The 15201-nt window shown below is 43.6% G+C and overlaps 1 protein-coding gene across 2 annotated transcripts in view; it reads right to left on the bottom strand.

The window, feature by feature from the left end:
• SMAP2 (small ArfGAP2) overlaps positions 1-15201 on the bottom strand; it is a 976618-nt gene that overhangs the window by 140932 nt on the left and 820485 nt on the right. Inside the window, exons 9-10 of one of the 2 annotated variants that reach the window (XM_044059967.1) lie at positions 669-973; positions 392-410 (exon numbers count right to left, since the gene is read on the bottom strand). In XM_044059967.1, coding sequence (XP_043915902.1) covers positions 408-410; positions 669-973 — 308 coding nt within the window. In that variant the 3' untranslated portion in view covers positions 392-407. Of the gene's footprint in view, positions 1-391; positions 411-668; positions 974-15201 lie in introns of those variants that run through there. The other variant, XM_044059966.1, reaches the window with a different exon arrangement.

Below are 15201 nucleotides of genomic sequence, written 5' to 3'. Positions count from 1 at the left end.
CTGATGGGTGAAGGAGATAAAGAAAATAAACAAGGATCTTGCATTTTTTTGCCCTTACCTGCAAGGCAACTTGTGATGCCTACATCTACGGTAAGCCTTCCTAAGGCAGCTGGGACAAGGTAAAGGCCAGACAGAAATGTAACACAGAAGACATGAATGCTGCATCCTGAAGATTTCACAATACTAAAAATGAGAGTGGCATGCATCTCTGGTAGCTGCAGTTTGGAGATACTGTGACAAAGACTTTGTAGTATCATACTAGAACTTTGTTATTTATAGAAAATAGAAAATCAATCAATACTGCAGTCAATGATGATGGCTGTAGACCCAGGGAAATATATGGATATCATGTGTAGGAGGGTGGAGTAGCAGCATTTGAGATATGCAAGCAAGACAGATACTGTTCATCACTAAGGGAAAAACACAAAAAAATATACATTACTGGTCACTAGCACACTTATGTTTAAAAAGTACAAAAGCAGACCGCAACTGCTTTGCAAGTTTGTATCAGGAAATAGATTTAAGGAAACACTAGCAACTCTTAGTTTACTTAAACCTCTGAAAGTTTCTTTACTGAAATGTTGGTCTGTTCAGTTAGAATTAGTTTTAGGGTTATGTATGACCTGCTTATTACAAAGTTCCTTACACAGTATCTTGCAATGTCTTACCTGATTAATATTCCATGCCTGCTGTACACCATACACAGGCTGTGGAACAGATGCAACACCTGTTACAAAACTGCCTTGAGGTGTCATCAGTCCATTGGGAACTCCCATCATCGCTGTTTGCATGCCACCCATGTAACCTGCTGGGATCTGCACTGATCCAATCATCCCAGGAGCTGCCGGTTGAGTCATCACACCCACTGAAGGTGCTACCATTCCTCCCATCATACCACCTGCTGGGGCAACAGCAGGATAGCCAGTATACGCAGCTGGGTATGCCAGCTGGGGTGGAGGCATGAACATTGTTCCTATAAAACAAAACATTAAACTTAGCAAGGTTGCTTCTTTCAGTCTAACTCCACTTTTAAATATTAATATTAAAGTAGATCACGTTTCCTGCTCTAGGCTTACAAGTAAAGTCTAGCACACTGGTGTACGCTGTTTGCTTCAGAGTATAATGAGCATAATTCACCCTCTTAGACACATAATCAAAGATTCAAAGAGGAAGATACAGAGATTTGTACAACAGAAAAAAGAATACATATTTTTACACTTACTACATATTCTTTTTTTTCTTTTCCAATAACATCAAAGCAAGTTCATATACTGTTGGGTTGCTCAAGGTATCCTCTGGTACAAACAACAAATTCCCAATAGCACTGTGCACTTTGCAGAAGAAAATGTATGTTTTATTGCAGTACTTGGATTATTCGGCCATTACAAAATTAATAAACATAATTAAGTGTGAGGATTTGATCAACAATACTAAACTATTTGTTGGCATATAATTTTTTATGAAGGAGTATAAAATACTTTTAATGTCAGTAAAACAATACTGTAAATGACAACAATCGCAGAGGTGCTCACTAAAACCCTGTACTAAGGGGAACAAATTCTTAAACTTATTGGTTCAGGCACAAAATGCACATTTCTAGCATAGCAGCTGCAAGAAACGATACAGGTTAGATACACTTGTAAACACTAAAAAGCAGGATTACTTATTCCAATAATATTCTTTGTTGAGATTTTCATTTAATCCGCAGAAGAAACTTATTTGCTACCCCTCTTCACCAAATGACTGCATAACATACAGCCAGAAACTTTGAAGTAGACAGCTGAAACTCTGTCCACAACTCATATGACAGAAGATTGATAAGTGGCAAGGGCACTAGAACAGCTGACCAGGGACAGTAGTGGTGATCGACTAACACTGGCTCAACCATCCTGGGGTGAAGCAGTCCAATCAACTGCAGTACTTGCACCTAATGGACAGGAAGTTGCATGGCATATAGTGTAAGGGTGATAGATGTGCACTTAGCACCACAAAGCCACATTCTCTAAGTACCGTTCATGGAGTGTGTATGGGAAGCTGGACACCCTCAGCAGAATGCGACTGCATGCAAGTCATAGGTGAAGGGGATAGGGGCCAAAGCAAGAGTAAAAAAATATATATATTATGACTGCTTAGATGATGGCCTCCACAACAAGCTCTCCTCCTAATGGGGAATGAATCAGCCTGTAAATGGATGATAGCTACCAGGCAGTAAGGTTACAAGCAAATGCAAAGACCTTGCTAAGAATCTTAAGATGACAGCACAGTAACTTACCAATAAAATCAGTCTCTTAATCTAGGATTTGGGATTTAATAGAGATCTTGGATCATTGTGTAGAGCTCTGCAAGTTCTCACTTTCTCAGCATGGGTTTTCTCTGGATACATGTTACCCTTTCATCTCCCAAAGCATGTTACTTGATTAGTTCCACTACATTTTATATATATATGTGTGTGTGTGTGTGTGTGTGTGTATGTATATATATGTATATATATATATATATATATATATGTATACACATATCTCTCTCTCTCTCTCTCACACACACACAGACATACATATTTGTATTTACCCATCACATAGTTAAAAAGGGAAGGCTTGATGGTTAGCAGGTATAAAGGTAAGAAAGCATACAGAAAAAAAAATGTCATGGTACAACTTTATGCCAAGCCAATTTGTGATATGAATTACTGATAAGTGACAATGCAATTAATAAAAGGCCATTCACCATTAATAATACACAGATCTTCCCAGAGTAAGAAAGCGTATACTTTGGCAGCAATTGCTATGCTATAAATGTTCTGTACCTGTTTCACAATCCTGTGGAGCCCCATGGCAGTGATTTTAATATTGTGGTGTACAGGTCAGCACTGCAGTCTCACAGGGAATGGAGGTGGTCAGAAGACTATCAGTATTACTGCCAACATCAAGGGAGTGGAAGATCCCTGGCCAAGTACCTTCTACAAGTTAACGTGAGGATGATGCTCCTTTGCAATTACTATCTGATTTTAACATATCTGAGTGAGGATGGGAAAGTGGACCACAGAAAACCTGTATTAATGCACTTTATAATTAATTTCATCACTTTGTTAACTAGGGATGTACTGCTTGTGTGCCACTACCCAACAATGGCCTTGCTATGCATTCTGACTGATGTAGCCAGTAACAATGGGTAAAAGATGCTACAAATTATGTACTCAGACACATTCAACACAAAAGCAAGCAGCGCTTCGCAATGCACATGCACTATTCTGTTTTGTTTTTATTTCATGAATCCTGACCTAGATGATCAACTTCTGTTTTCTGCAACACAAGCATTAGTTCATGCTTACTCTGAAATGCACTGAAGGAAGTGGGTTAACTATGAACTTACACAATGCTGTAATCTCAACACCATGATTTACTGAATATTAATAAGTAACATGAACATATGACAGAGTACCTCTTCAAGTGTGATGCACTCTTCCTAGCAGATGACCTACCTTTTGTTTGTTGTTGTTAATATGTCTGTGTGGACACTGGCTTTAGATGATTGTGGATTTTCTGATGACTGTAATGACCAGCTGCCACCACTAGGCAGAAGCACATTACAAGCAATATGTACCAAGAAACTTTACGTACTCAATCCTCCATATGTCAGAAATAGCTTGTTTCGTCTATCATTTAAAGATAAAGGCAGACCATGAACTCCCATCACGGCCTTTGCCCAACAGGCAAATCACCTTCATTGCTTACAACCACAGGCAAGACAGGCAGACATTAATTATTTCAGGATATTCCAAGGAAACTCAATTATCAGGAATTAATAAGTGGATACTTTACTGCATTTGTTAAAAGAATGACCAGAGACAAGGGTCCTGTCTTCCACAGGATAGGTTTAGCTCCCACTTCAGCTCTTCAGGGGAGACCGAACAAAACTGCAGCCTACCAATTACTGCTCCCATTATTTGAAGTAAACAAAAATATTCTCTTGCAAAAGTTATTACATTAAAATCTCTGCAGGAACCCCTGCAGCTTTCTTAACAAATTCTTAATCATTTAAAAAACATACTCAATGTCTAACATATAAGTCTAGTTGCTGCACCTTAAGGTTCTAGAGAAATCACTGTGTAAGAAAGGGGCTGATTAGTGCATGCACAGGTCTACAGCCCTTCCCATTATACAATGTATCCTCAATGGAAGCCTGAATGATAACCATAGTTAAAATATACGCATACCCTTCTTATGAAATTATTTGATTAAATCAATGCGTTACAAAGTAAAACATTCTCGAAGTACAATTACCACAGATGCATCTGATCTCCTCAAGCAGCCGAAATTAGGAGTTATGCAATTAACATAACTTGGTATCTGTGTTGTCCAATTTCATTCTTCCTCATGACTGGGTTACAGGATCTGACATTGGATCCTATCCAGTTATTCCAAAAGACTGATGCTTCAAGTCTCAAGGTCCTCCAACTCCCATAACACCCTGCATCTCCTCTAACTCCTCAAATTGAGTTTACTGCCTCAGAAAAGAAGAGAAGAAAGTATAGCAATGTAATTTACAAAGATACCACCCTTAATCTGGAGCTCAAATCAGTAACCTATGGAGCTCAGAATCCTCCAGAGACCTCTAGACTTTCTGGAAGAGGGAAGGTCGGGTGGGATGTGAGGAAGTATGAACCTGGACAACACAGATACAAAGTTATGGTAAATAAAAAACTCTTAAATCTGATGTTGTCCATTTCATTCTTCCTCACGACTGGGTCAGAGTCTCGAGTTACTTGATTTACTGGGTGGCTCCTACAGAAGGATATGGCAAAGCACCATGGAGCCAAAGGCTGCTCTGTCTCTGGACACTATATCCAATTTGTAATGCGAGACAAAGGTATGTGCATTGGACCAAGTTGCACAATTTTCATTAATAGAAGTTGTAGCTCTAACAGCTGAAGAAGTGGCCACAGACCTAGTAGAATGGGCTCTTGGTGGACAGGGCAAGTGTAAGCCTTTGAAGGAATAGATGGTGGAAATGCAATAAGTGATCCATTTTGCTAGGGTTACTTTAAATACTGCCTGTCCTAGCCGACTGGGTGAAAACGAAATTAAATAGCTCCTCAGATTTCCTATGTTCCTTTGTCCTGTGCAGATAGAAATGCAACTGTGAACATTAAGTAGGTGAAGCATATATTCACCCCTGTTGGAATAGTTAGAGAAAAGTCTGGGAGATGAATGGACTGATTTATGTTGGTCTCCGTGGTCACCTTAGGCATAAAGGAAGGATTTGTCCTCAGAGAAACTCTTGTCTTTGAAAAAGGTAATACGTGGAGGTTTGGATGATAAAGCCTGAAGTTCTGATACTCTTTTTGCTGAAGTAATGGCCACAAGAAAAATGGTCTTCCAGGACAGAACTATTATGTCGCAGGAGTCAGCCAGTTCAAAGGGTCTCTGAGTGAGATCTTGTAGGATTAATGTCAGACTCCAAGTAGGGAAAGTATCTATAATCAGGGGTCTGAGAAGAAAAATCCCCTTCATAAAGGCCTTGCATAATCTGAATGCTGAAATGGAAGTTAGTAAATTAGAATCTTAACTGTAGAAAAACTTGCTCCATCCTGAAAAAGGGAAATCGGGAAGAGAAGAATAGCTGAGATGGAAGATGACAAAGGGTCAATGTTCTCTTTCGATGCCCACACAGAAAATCGCTTCCATTTGCTATTGTACACCTTTTTTGTAGAAGGTTTTTGAGAAGCAGGTATGATTTCCCAGACATGGGAGGTCAACCTGGATGGTTTTAGAATCAATGGAAGTGAAGGAACCAAGAAGTTAGCCTTGGGGATCTGAGGTTGGAAGGTTGGTGCTTTGATGGGTGACAAATCAGATACTGTCTGGGATGCAGTATCCATGGTGGATATTTGGCATGAGACCACATGAAGGGGAACCATACCTGATGAGCCCAGAAAGGAGCAATGAGGATTAGAGTACTCTTTAACCTGCTGGCTTTCTGAAGAACTTTCGGAATCAAGGGAATTGGAGGATAATCATACAGGAGATGTGGGGGGCCAATCGTGCACTACAGCATCCCTAGGTGAATCCCTGCTCGGGGGGAGCAGAGTAAAGTACTTGCTGCATTTGGTGTTCAGGGGAGATGCAAAGAGGTTGCAGCAAGGTTGGCGCCATCGGAGAAAGATCTGATTCGCTATTGACTGATGTAGGGACTATTCATGTGGACTCAGGATAGATCTGCTGAGTCTGTCCACCAGAAAGTTGGCCTCCCCAGGAATGTGTGTTGCAATAAGAAAGCATCTTGAAGAGATTGCCCATTCCCACACTCTCATGGCTTCCCTGTATAACAGGTATAAATGGGTTCCCCCATTTGTTGATCTACCAGACTACTGACGTGTTCTTTGTGTGAACTACTATCCTTCCCAGACATAGGCAGCCTTGGTCGGGGCAATAATGATTCAGTCATCCAAGTATGCTAACACCTGGAATCCCTGCAGTCTCAAGTGAGCTGCTACCACTACCGTGCATTTGTTGAACATCCTGGGGACTGTGGTGAGGCCAAAGGGCAGTCGTCTGAACTGATAATGTCTGGCTCCAAACCAGAAGGATAAATATTCTGGATTGTCTGTTCATTTTTATGTGATAGTACTGAAGGTCTATTGAGCACATCCAATCGCCCTTGTCCAAAAAGGGCAGAATGGACCTAATCGTGACCATCCAAAATCTTGAATATTGAACTGATTTGTTCAAATTGCTGAGATCTAGAATAGTATCCAGTCTCCTGTTTTCTTTGGCATTAAAAAGAATCTTGATTAAGCACCAGATCCTTTCTGGTCTGGTGGGACTTCTTGGATGACTATTTTCTGTAGTAGCTTTTGTATCTCTAGTGCTGCTGTTTTCCTCTGATTGGATGGAACATCAGGAAACTTTAGAGAGGATGCAGGTGGAAGGGAAAAGAGAATTATATAACCTCTGGAAATAATTCTCTGTACCCAAATGTCTTTTGTGATATCTAACCAGGCTCTTTGATGCAGGGATAAGCAACACCCGATTGCCTCTAGAAGGAGACAATTGGGTCTCCTTTCAGGAGTGCTGGTAGAATCTGTCAGAGAAGGACTCTCTTGACCCTTGGTTTTGTGGACCACCTCTGCCACGTGGGTGGCGTCTTCCACTAGTGTCCCCCCTCTACCTCTAGGGGAACCATCTCCACGTGGATGTTGGAAAGGACTTGAGATTTTTTTGAACCACATCTTTCATGTCCCACTTTGGTTCCTAAAAATGGTCCTTTTGGAGGGGGGGGGGGCAAAAAACATACTTCAACAGCAGAGAGTGTCTTTCCATCCTTTTCACACCTGGAGAGTGTGTCCTTCACTTTTGGACCAAACAAGGAAGACCCATCAAAGGGAGCATTGACGAAAGAAGACTTGAAGGGCTCCGCAAAATCTTTCAAGTGCATCCAGGCATGTCTCTTCATTGAGATACCCGAACCTGCCACCCTTGAGGTACCCTCAAAGTTGCAATAGAGATAAGCCTCAAGGATGAGTTTAAGATAGATTGAAGGGTTGCCAAGTTTGAGGCTACTGTAGCTTGAGCCTGTGCAGTGGTGGTCCCAAAAACGGTATTTGACAACTCCTTAATCAAATCTCTCTATAACCTTGTAAAAATGTGCCAGGTAATTTAGTGACCAAAGAGCAAAGGTCACTGAAGCATAGACACACTTCCCGAAACTGTCCAAAGCCCTGGACTCTCTATTAGTGCAACTTTGTTCCACAAGTTCCTTCTTCGTGGCCGCCGCCATGACCATGGCATCTATAGACACGCCCTTGCTCCAGTGTTTCCTTCCTGCTGGAGGTGCTGAAATTCTATCTGGTCTCTTGGGGATGGGTTCACCTGCATCAGGTTCCTTCCACACCTGCTGAGAGATCAAATCAATCAGCTCATCAGTGGGCAGAGTTACAAAGGATGTAGACGGGCTGGATCCAAATGCCTCCAAAAACACTAATTCCTCTGAGGAATGATTTTGGTAGGATCAACCACCCTGTTGCTTGAAGATCTCCAGACTGTCTTCAAATGAGACGTCTTTGCGTGGTGATCTGGTGCACCCTTCAAATCTAAGTGCCTCCTTTTGCACTTTCTCTTCCAAGGTACTTCCTTGGTGGAACACTTTGGGGAAGTGTCAGAAGAGAGGGTAGTGCTCTGCTGGGTAGTCTGGAGTGTTTGGACTGGCTGTCTTTGTGGAGTTGAATGTCGAGGCTCATGGAGCAAATACACATGGGACATAGAAGACAGATCTGAGGGGGGAAGAGACCCTCTGTCGCCAAAGCAGAGAACACTCTCCCTCCACTAACTTGAAGGCAGACCGTCAAGAGGAGAAGGAAGCCAGTGGAACAGTGAAGCCATGCTTCTGTCCCACAGGCTCCATCTGCCCCGAAGGCAATCTATCTGAGCCAGAGACCAGAGCCAAGCTGTCGAAGGCTGAGGCTCCAAGGGGCAGAGACAGCTCGGAAAAAGTACAGTTGTGTACACTTACCATAAATGTAGATGTTTGAGTGTATTCACTGATGCACTCATCATATTTGGGTTATCTCTGCCAGGGTAGCCCTCGGCCAGCCCGAATACCAGAGACTTAGTATTTCTGCATCGGTTGCTGTCGCTTGAGGACTGACATCAGGTCATCAGTAGTATAAAGTATGGCACCCGATGCCATTACATCAGTTTTTCTTGCCCTAACCTGTCAGGAGCCCCGAAAATAGGAGGCCAGGTTCTGGTGGAAGAACCCTACCAGTGGAAAATAAATACCAATATATCCCTTGTAAGGAAAGGAGAACAACAAGGAAGAATGGTAGCAAAAGGAGAAAGACAATAAGGGGGATGGAGGGAGGGAAACCAGGGCTGCAACAGCAAATAAACTCAAACGTCTACATGTATGGTAAGTGTACACAACTGTACTATGTTATTTGTGTTTCACCGTTGCAGTCATCACATTTAGGTAGATTCCCAAAGCTGAGGAAAAGGGTGGAGGCAGTCAAGGAAACTAGGGCTGGCTAGGATGCCCTGCAAGACTGTAGAGGCAAACCCTGCCCTGGATTTGGAGAAGAGAGGCAGGTGGTAATGCTTAGTAAAAGTGTGAACAGATGTCCAGGTGGCAGCCTCTAGGATGTCTCTGGTGGGGACTCCTCTGAGGAAAGCTGCAGAGGTGGAGGCTGCTCTGGTGGAGTGTGTCCTGATCTCGTTGGGGTGAGGCTTTCCATGCTGTTTGTACCAGAAATGGATGCAGTGTGCTATCCATTTGTAAATGGTTTGCTTGGGGTTGGCTTTGCCTTCTGCCCCTGTAGCAAAGCTAACCAGCAGCTGATCAGACTTTCTGAAGTATTTAGTCCTGTCCAGATAGAATCTGAGCTGTCTGTGCACATCTCGAGAGTGAAGAATCCTTTCCCCCTTGTTCTAGGGATTAGGAAAGGAGGTGGGCAAATGAATGGATTGGTTGAGAGCCACATTGGACACCACATTGGGCATAAAGGATGGGTTAGTTCTGAGGGATACCCTGTCTTTATGGAAGTTGATGAAGAGTTCCACAGCCATGAGTGCTTGCAGCTCACAGTCTCTTCTGGCTGAAGTGATGGCCAGAAGGAATGCTGTCTTCCAGGAGAGAAATGTTAGCTCTGCAGAAGAAGCTGGTTCGAAAGGGGGCAGGGTGAGCTTTTCCAAGACAAAGTTAAGGTCCCAAGCTAGTGTTGGTGCCCTTCTGGGGGGCCTCAAGTTGCTAGCCCCTCTGAGGAAGTACAGTTGTGTACCTACCATAAATGTAGATGTTCGAGTGTATTCACTGTTGCAGTCATTACACTTGGGTTATCCGCCGGCAGGCTACCCGCAGTCGGCCCGAGTTCCAAAGTCTTGGTCCGGTGTCAGTTGCTGTCGCCTCTTCCCTGACGTCAGTGTGCCAGGGGTATAAAAGATGCAACCGACGCCATTTTCTTCAGTTCTTCTTGCCCCAGATGTCAGGTGCCCCCAGATAGGAAGGCTGGAAAAATAAAATTATGCCAAAAAGCATGCATGTACTAATATAAACATTTCCTTCATCTACAAGCAAATACACCACATAGGTTGCATAGAGTTGAGAAGTACAGAGAAGTCCCAGCAATGAAAAGGGGGAAGGTGGGTGGGTAACCTGGACTGCAACAGTGAATACACTCGAACATCTACATTTATGGTAGGTACACAACTGTACTATGTTCATCGTGTTTCACTGTTGCAGTCATTACACTTGGGTTGAATCCCAAAGCTGAGGTTGGGCGGCTGGGCCTAGATTGGATTTGGAGAGGCTACCAGGCCTTGCAGGACTGCAGTGGCAAAGCCTGCTCTGGATTTACAGTAGAGAGGCAAGTAGTAGTGCTTGGTGAAAGTGTGCACTGAGCTCCAGGTTGCAGCTTCTAAAATGTCTTTGGTTGGTACTCCTCTGAGAAAGGCTGCTGAAGTGGCTGCTGCTCTGGTAGAATGTGGCCTAATGACCTTAGGCACTGATTTGCCATGTTGTGCATAGCAGAAGCGGATGCACTGTCCTATCCATTTTGAAATTGTCTGCTTTGTAATAGGTTTTCCTTGTGATCCTGCAGCATAGGCTACAAACAGTTGCTCAGTTTTTCTGAAAGCTTTTGTTTTGTCCAAGTAGAATCGTAGCTGTCTGTGTATATCCAAAGTGTGCAGATGTCTCTCCCCTTTATTCTGGGGATTTGGGTAGAAAGTTGGTAAATGAATGGTTTGGTTCAGGGCCACATTGGAAACTACTTTTGGCATGAATGTTGGGTTTGTCCTGAGAGAAACCCTGTCCTGGTGAAAAATGATGAAAGGTTCCACAGCCATTAATGCCGGTAACTCTGATACTCTTCTTGCTGAAGTTATTGCTAGGAGCAGAGCAGTTTTCCATGATAAGAATTTTATATCAGCTGTGCTGGCTGGTTCAAAAGGAGGCAGTGTGAGTTTTTCTAAAACAAAATCGAGATCCCAAGTTGTTACTGGTGCTCTCCTTGGGGGTCTTATGTTTTTTGCCCCTCTGAGGTACTGTCTTAGTAGAGGATGTGAAAAAATAGGAGGTTCCATATTGTAATGAGCTGAAATGGCAGAGGCATGGAATTTAACTGATGAGAAAGATAGGCCTTTGTCCAGCATCTCAGTGAGGTATTGTAAAATCTGAGGTATATTTGGAACAAGTGGGTCGAGCCCTTGTGCCAGGTTCCAAGCAGGGAATCTCTTCCATTTTTCTGCATAAGATTTCCTAGTGCTGGGTCTCCTGGCTTCTAAAATGACATCCATAACAGCTTTAGAGAGAGGTGCAGTCTGAGTGGCTACATTATCTGCCATGCTGCCAGATTTAAGATTCTGAGCTGACTGTGCAGAATCTGATTGTTTTGTTGAGTCAGTAGATGAGGAATTTGAGGTAAAGCCCAAGCTGGGCCCTGAGACAAGCTCTTTAGGATTGGGTACCAGTGCTGGCGTGGCCAGTCTGGGGCAATCAGGATCATTTTTGGCCTTTCTTGTCTGACTTTTAGGAGCACCTTGGTAAGAAGAGGCATTGGAGGGAAGGCATAGACTGTCAAAGCTTTCCAGCTGAATGACAGAGCATCCACTTTCCATGCTTGAGAGTGATAACTTCATGTGCAGAATTTCTGTAGTTGGCAATTGTGAGGGGAGGCAAAAAGATCTATGTCTAGGCGTACCCATTTCCATTCGTGAGGGTCCATGAGATTTCTGCTTAGTTCGTCTGCCAGTGTATTTTTTGTTCCTGGCAGGAATTGTGCCTGCAGATGTACCTGATAGGTTAGTGCTGTGTTCCACAAGGTCATGGCTTGCCTGCATAGGGGGTAGGAATGTGTGCCCCCTTGCTTGTTTATGTACCACATAACTGTGGTACTGTCCGTCTTTATTAGTAGTTGCCCTGGATGCAGTAGGCCTTTGAAAGCCGTCAGGGCATTCTGTCCAGCTAGCATCTCTTTCTGATTGATGTGAAGATGCATTTGTTCCTTGGGCCACGTGCCCTGAATACATTTTCCTGCCGTATGTGCCCCCCAGGCATAATCCGATGCATCCGTTTTTATTGTCTGCCTGGCTGTGGGTAAGGTGAAAGGCTGTCCCTTGTTGTGGTGACAGGCCTGGGACCACCATCGAAACTCCTGTTGTAGGCAAGGAATTAAAGTTATGATTGTCTCCAGGCTGTGACAATGCTGAGTCCAGACACTTTTTAGATACCATTGTAGTTTCCTCATATGCAGTCTTGCATATGGAATTAATAGAATGCAGGACGCCATGAAGCCCAGGGCCTGCAGAATTTTTCTTGCAGGGAGCTGGGTCTTTGTTGCCATCAGTTGAAAGTACTGAGTCAGTTGCCTTTGTTTGTCTGGCGTGAGATGAGCCATCTGGGCAGTTGTATTTAAGCTTGCACCCAGGAATATTATCTCTTGAGAGGGCACTAGTTTTGATTTATTTTTGTTTACTGTGTACCCTAGGCAAATTAGTAATCTTTTTACAAACGCCAGATGCTTTAGTAGAATGTCCTTGCTCTCTGCTTGAATAAGGCAGTTGCCCAAGTAGGGATATATTTGAATTCCTTTTTGTCTGCAAAATGCAATTACTGGTGCCAGGCATTTTGTGAAGACCCTGGGCGCAGTAAATAAGCCAAAGGGCAGTGCAGAGAATTGGTAATGCACTGAGCCTGCTATGAATCTGAGGTATCTTCTGTAAGTTTGTCTGATTGGGACATGCAACTATGCCTCCTTGAGGTCCAAAGTAACTAGCCAAGCCTTCTTGCCCAGCATGGGTAGAAGCTGCTGTAGTGTTAACATTTTGAATTTTGGAACATCCAGGAAAGTATTAGGATTGACAGGTCCAGTATTGGTCTCCAGGCTTTGTCCTTTCTGGGTACTAAGAAAAGTCTTGAGTAAAATCCTTGCCCCTGTTCTTGCTGTGGTACTCTTTGAATAGCTCCCATGTCCATGAGAGCAGCAATTTGTTTTTGCGCCTCTGCCCATTGGTTTTGTGGCAGGTCTGGCATACCTCTTGATTTTGGAAGCGTGTGAAAGTGGAACCTGTAAACCTGAGAAACAATATTCAGTATCCATTTGTCCTGGGTGATTATGTGCCAATTTTTTGAGAAAAGTGCTAGCGTTCCCCCTAGGGGTGCTGCCATAAGGTAAGTGCTTGGCATTTGTAGAGGAAAGTCATTGGGACTGTTTCCTATAAGGTTGTGATTTGTCTTCCCCTCCTTTGGGGGCTGAAGCACCCCATTGTTTAGGTCTGTAGGAGCTCTGGGGCTGAGATCTGCCTCTTGGGCGTCTGTATCACCGGAAAGGACCAATTTTTTGAAGGCCAGTTTCTGCTAAACCTAGGTGGTTGAACCTGTAAGAAATCCTTTACTGTTTGCATTGATTTTGCTTTATCCTCCATTTTCTTTAACAGCTTTTCTGCCTTAACACCAAACAAAGTATCATGCTGTAGTGGAGCATCCAATAATTTTACTTTAACATGGTCAGGTAAACTTTGTTCTTTCAACCAAGCATGCCTTTGAATAACAGAGCCTGTAACTGCGGCTCTACAAGAAGCCTCTAATGAATTAAAACCACATTGTAAAGTATGCTTTCCCACTTGTTCAGCTGCATGCAATAAATCCTGCATTTCCTTACTGTCAGGACTTTCTGAGATTGAAAATAATTTCTGCTTTAACAATGACATGAGATACTGTTGATACTTAAGCATGTGAAACTGGCAATTTAAAGCTCTTACAGCTAAAGTAGCAGAAGTGTAAACTTTTTTCCCCCATCTGTCCAGAGCTCTGGAATCCCTATCAGAGGGGACAGGATTTTTAGCAGTGGAAGCATTAACCCCTTTAGGACCCTGAGAAATTGTTTCTGGATCTGCAGCAGGGTTTTTGTAAAGACATTTATGAGAGTCAGGGACCCTGTAATACCTGTCTGGCTTGACTGGTGCAGGTGGTAAGGAATCAGGAGTCAGACTGGATTCAGAGAAAACAATATCAAGCACAGGGGGAATAGCCAGGGGCCTGTGCTGGGGCAATAAAAGAAAGTCTCTGAGCCTTTTCTTGGATTCTGAATAATCCTGGCTCTCCCAATAGAAATGCTCCCTCATGGTGTGCAGGGTTTCCCCAAAAGAATAATCCTCAGGCGGAGAGGCTGAAGGTATAGACTCTTCTGCATCAGAGTCCTCATAGGGAGGGAGAGAGTATTCCTGATCAGAAAAGGAATCGGAGGAAATAGAAACCTGGTCAGAGGAATCATAGTCAGTGTCTTGCCTAGGCCTTTTGTCAGGAGGGGGATGGGAACCCCTGATTAAAGTAATTATGTCTTCGGCCATTTTAAGCATCTGTTTCTTTGGCATGGATGACTGTTCAGTAGAATGCTGTACTTGTTTCCTTGTCTTTAATGGTGTTTTTAACTTTGCCTTGGCTGCTGTAGTGGGCTTAATTGTAAGCTGTGAAGGTCTGAAAACACCTTCAGAAGCCGATGACTGCTCAGCGGCTCCGGACCCATCTGAGGGAATAGTTTCCGTAGGCCCAACACCGTGAGTTTCCACAGGTCTCGGTGTCTCCACGTGGCTGTCGGATACGGCCTGTGGCTCTGAGGTAGCGGGTGTCAGGGGCTGCGAAAGCACCTCACTGAGAACCGGCGACTGGCCTAGAAGAGGCTTCGTCATTGGTTTTGGACCTCGGATGCCTGTCCTATTCTTTGTCTTTGCATTTTTTATAAATTCCGGTCATCGGTAGTTCCGACAGCATTATGTAATTAAACCTTCGGCCAAATAATGTAAAGCAAAATCAAACCGATGTTTAATAGTGCGTTTGTTGAATCTAGCACAAAACCGACAACTAGTAACGTCGTGGTCAGGGCCTAGGCAAGGAATGCAGTAAGAGTGAAAGTCCTTATGAGGTATTTGCTTCCCACAAGAAATACAATTATTAACTTTTACTGACATCGGTCTGGAGCAAGAAAAAGTTTCCCCAATGGGGTACTTAGCTTTATTGAAGACTTTGGTTCTGAAACTCAATTTCGAAAATCTCAGGAGTCGGCCGACCGGCACTTGCGAACTGCTTTTGCTTGGGGCACCGCGCGGCAAGAAAGACAGAAGAAAATGGCGTCGGTTGCATCTTTTATACCCCTGGCGCACTGATGTCGGGGAAGAGGTAACAGCAACCGACGCCGGACCAAGACTTTGGAAC

Source organism: Protopterus annectens, chromosome 1.part2 (genome assembly GCF_019279795.1).
Source record: "Protopterus annectens isolate FY-2018-M chromosome 1.part2, PAN1.0, whole genome shotgun sequence".
In the NCBI taxonomy this organism is placed as follows: Eukaryota; Metazoa; Chordata; order Ceratodontiformes; family Protopteridae; genus Protopterus; species Protopterus annectens.
This window is presented reverse-complemented; position numbering and strand designations above follow the sequence as displayed.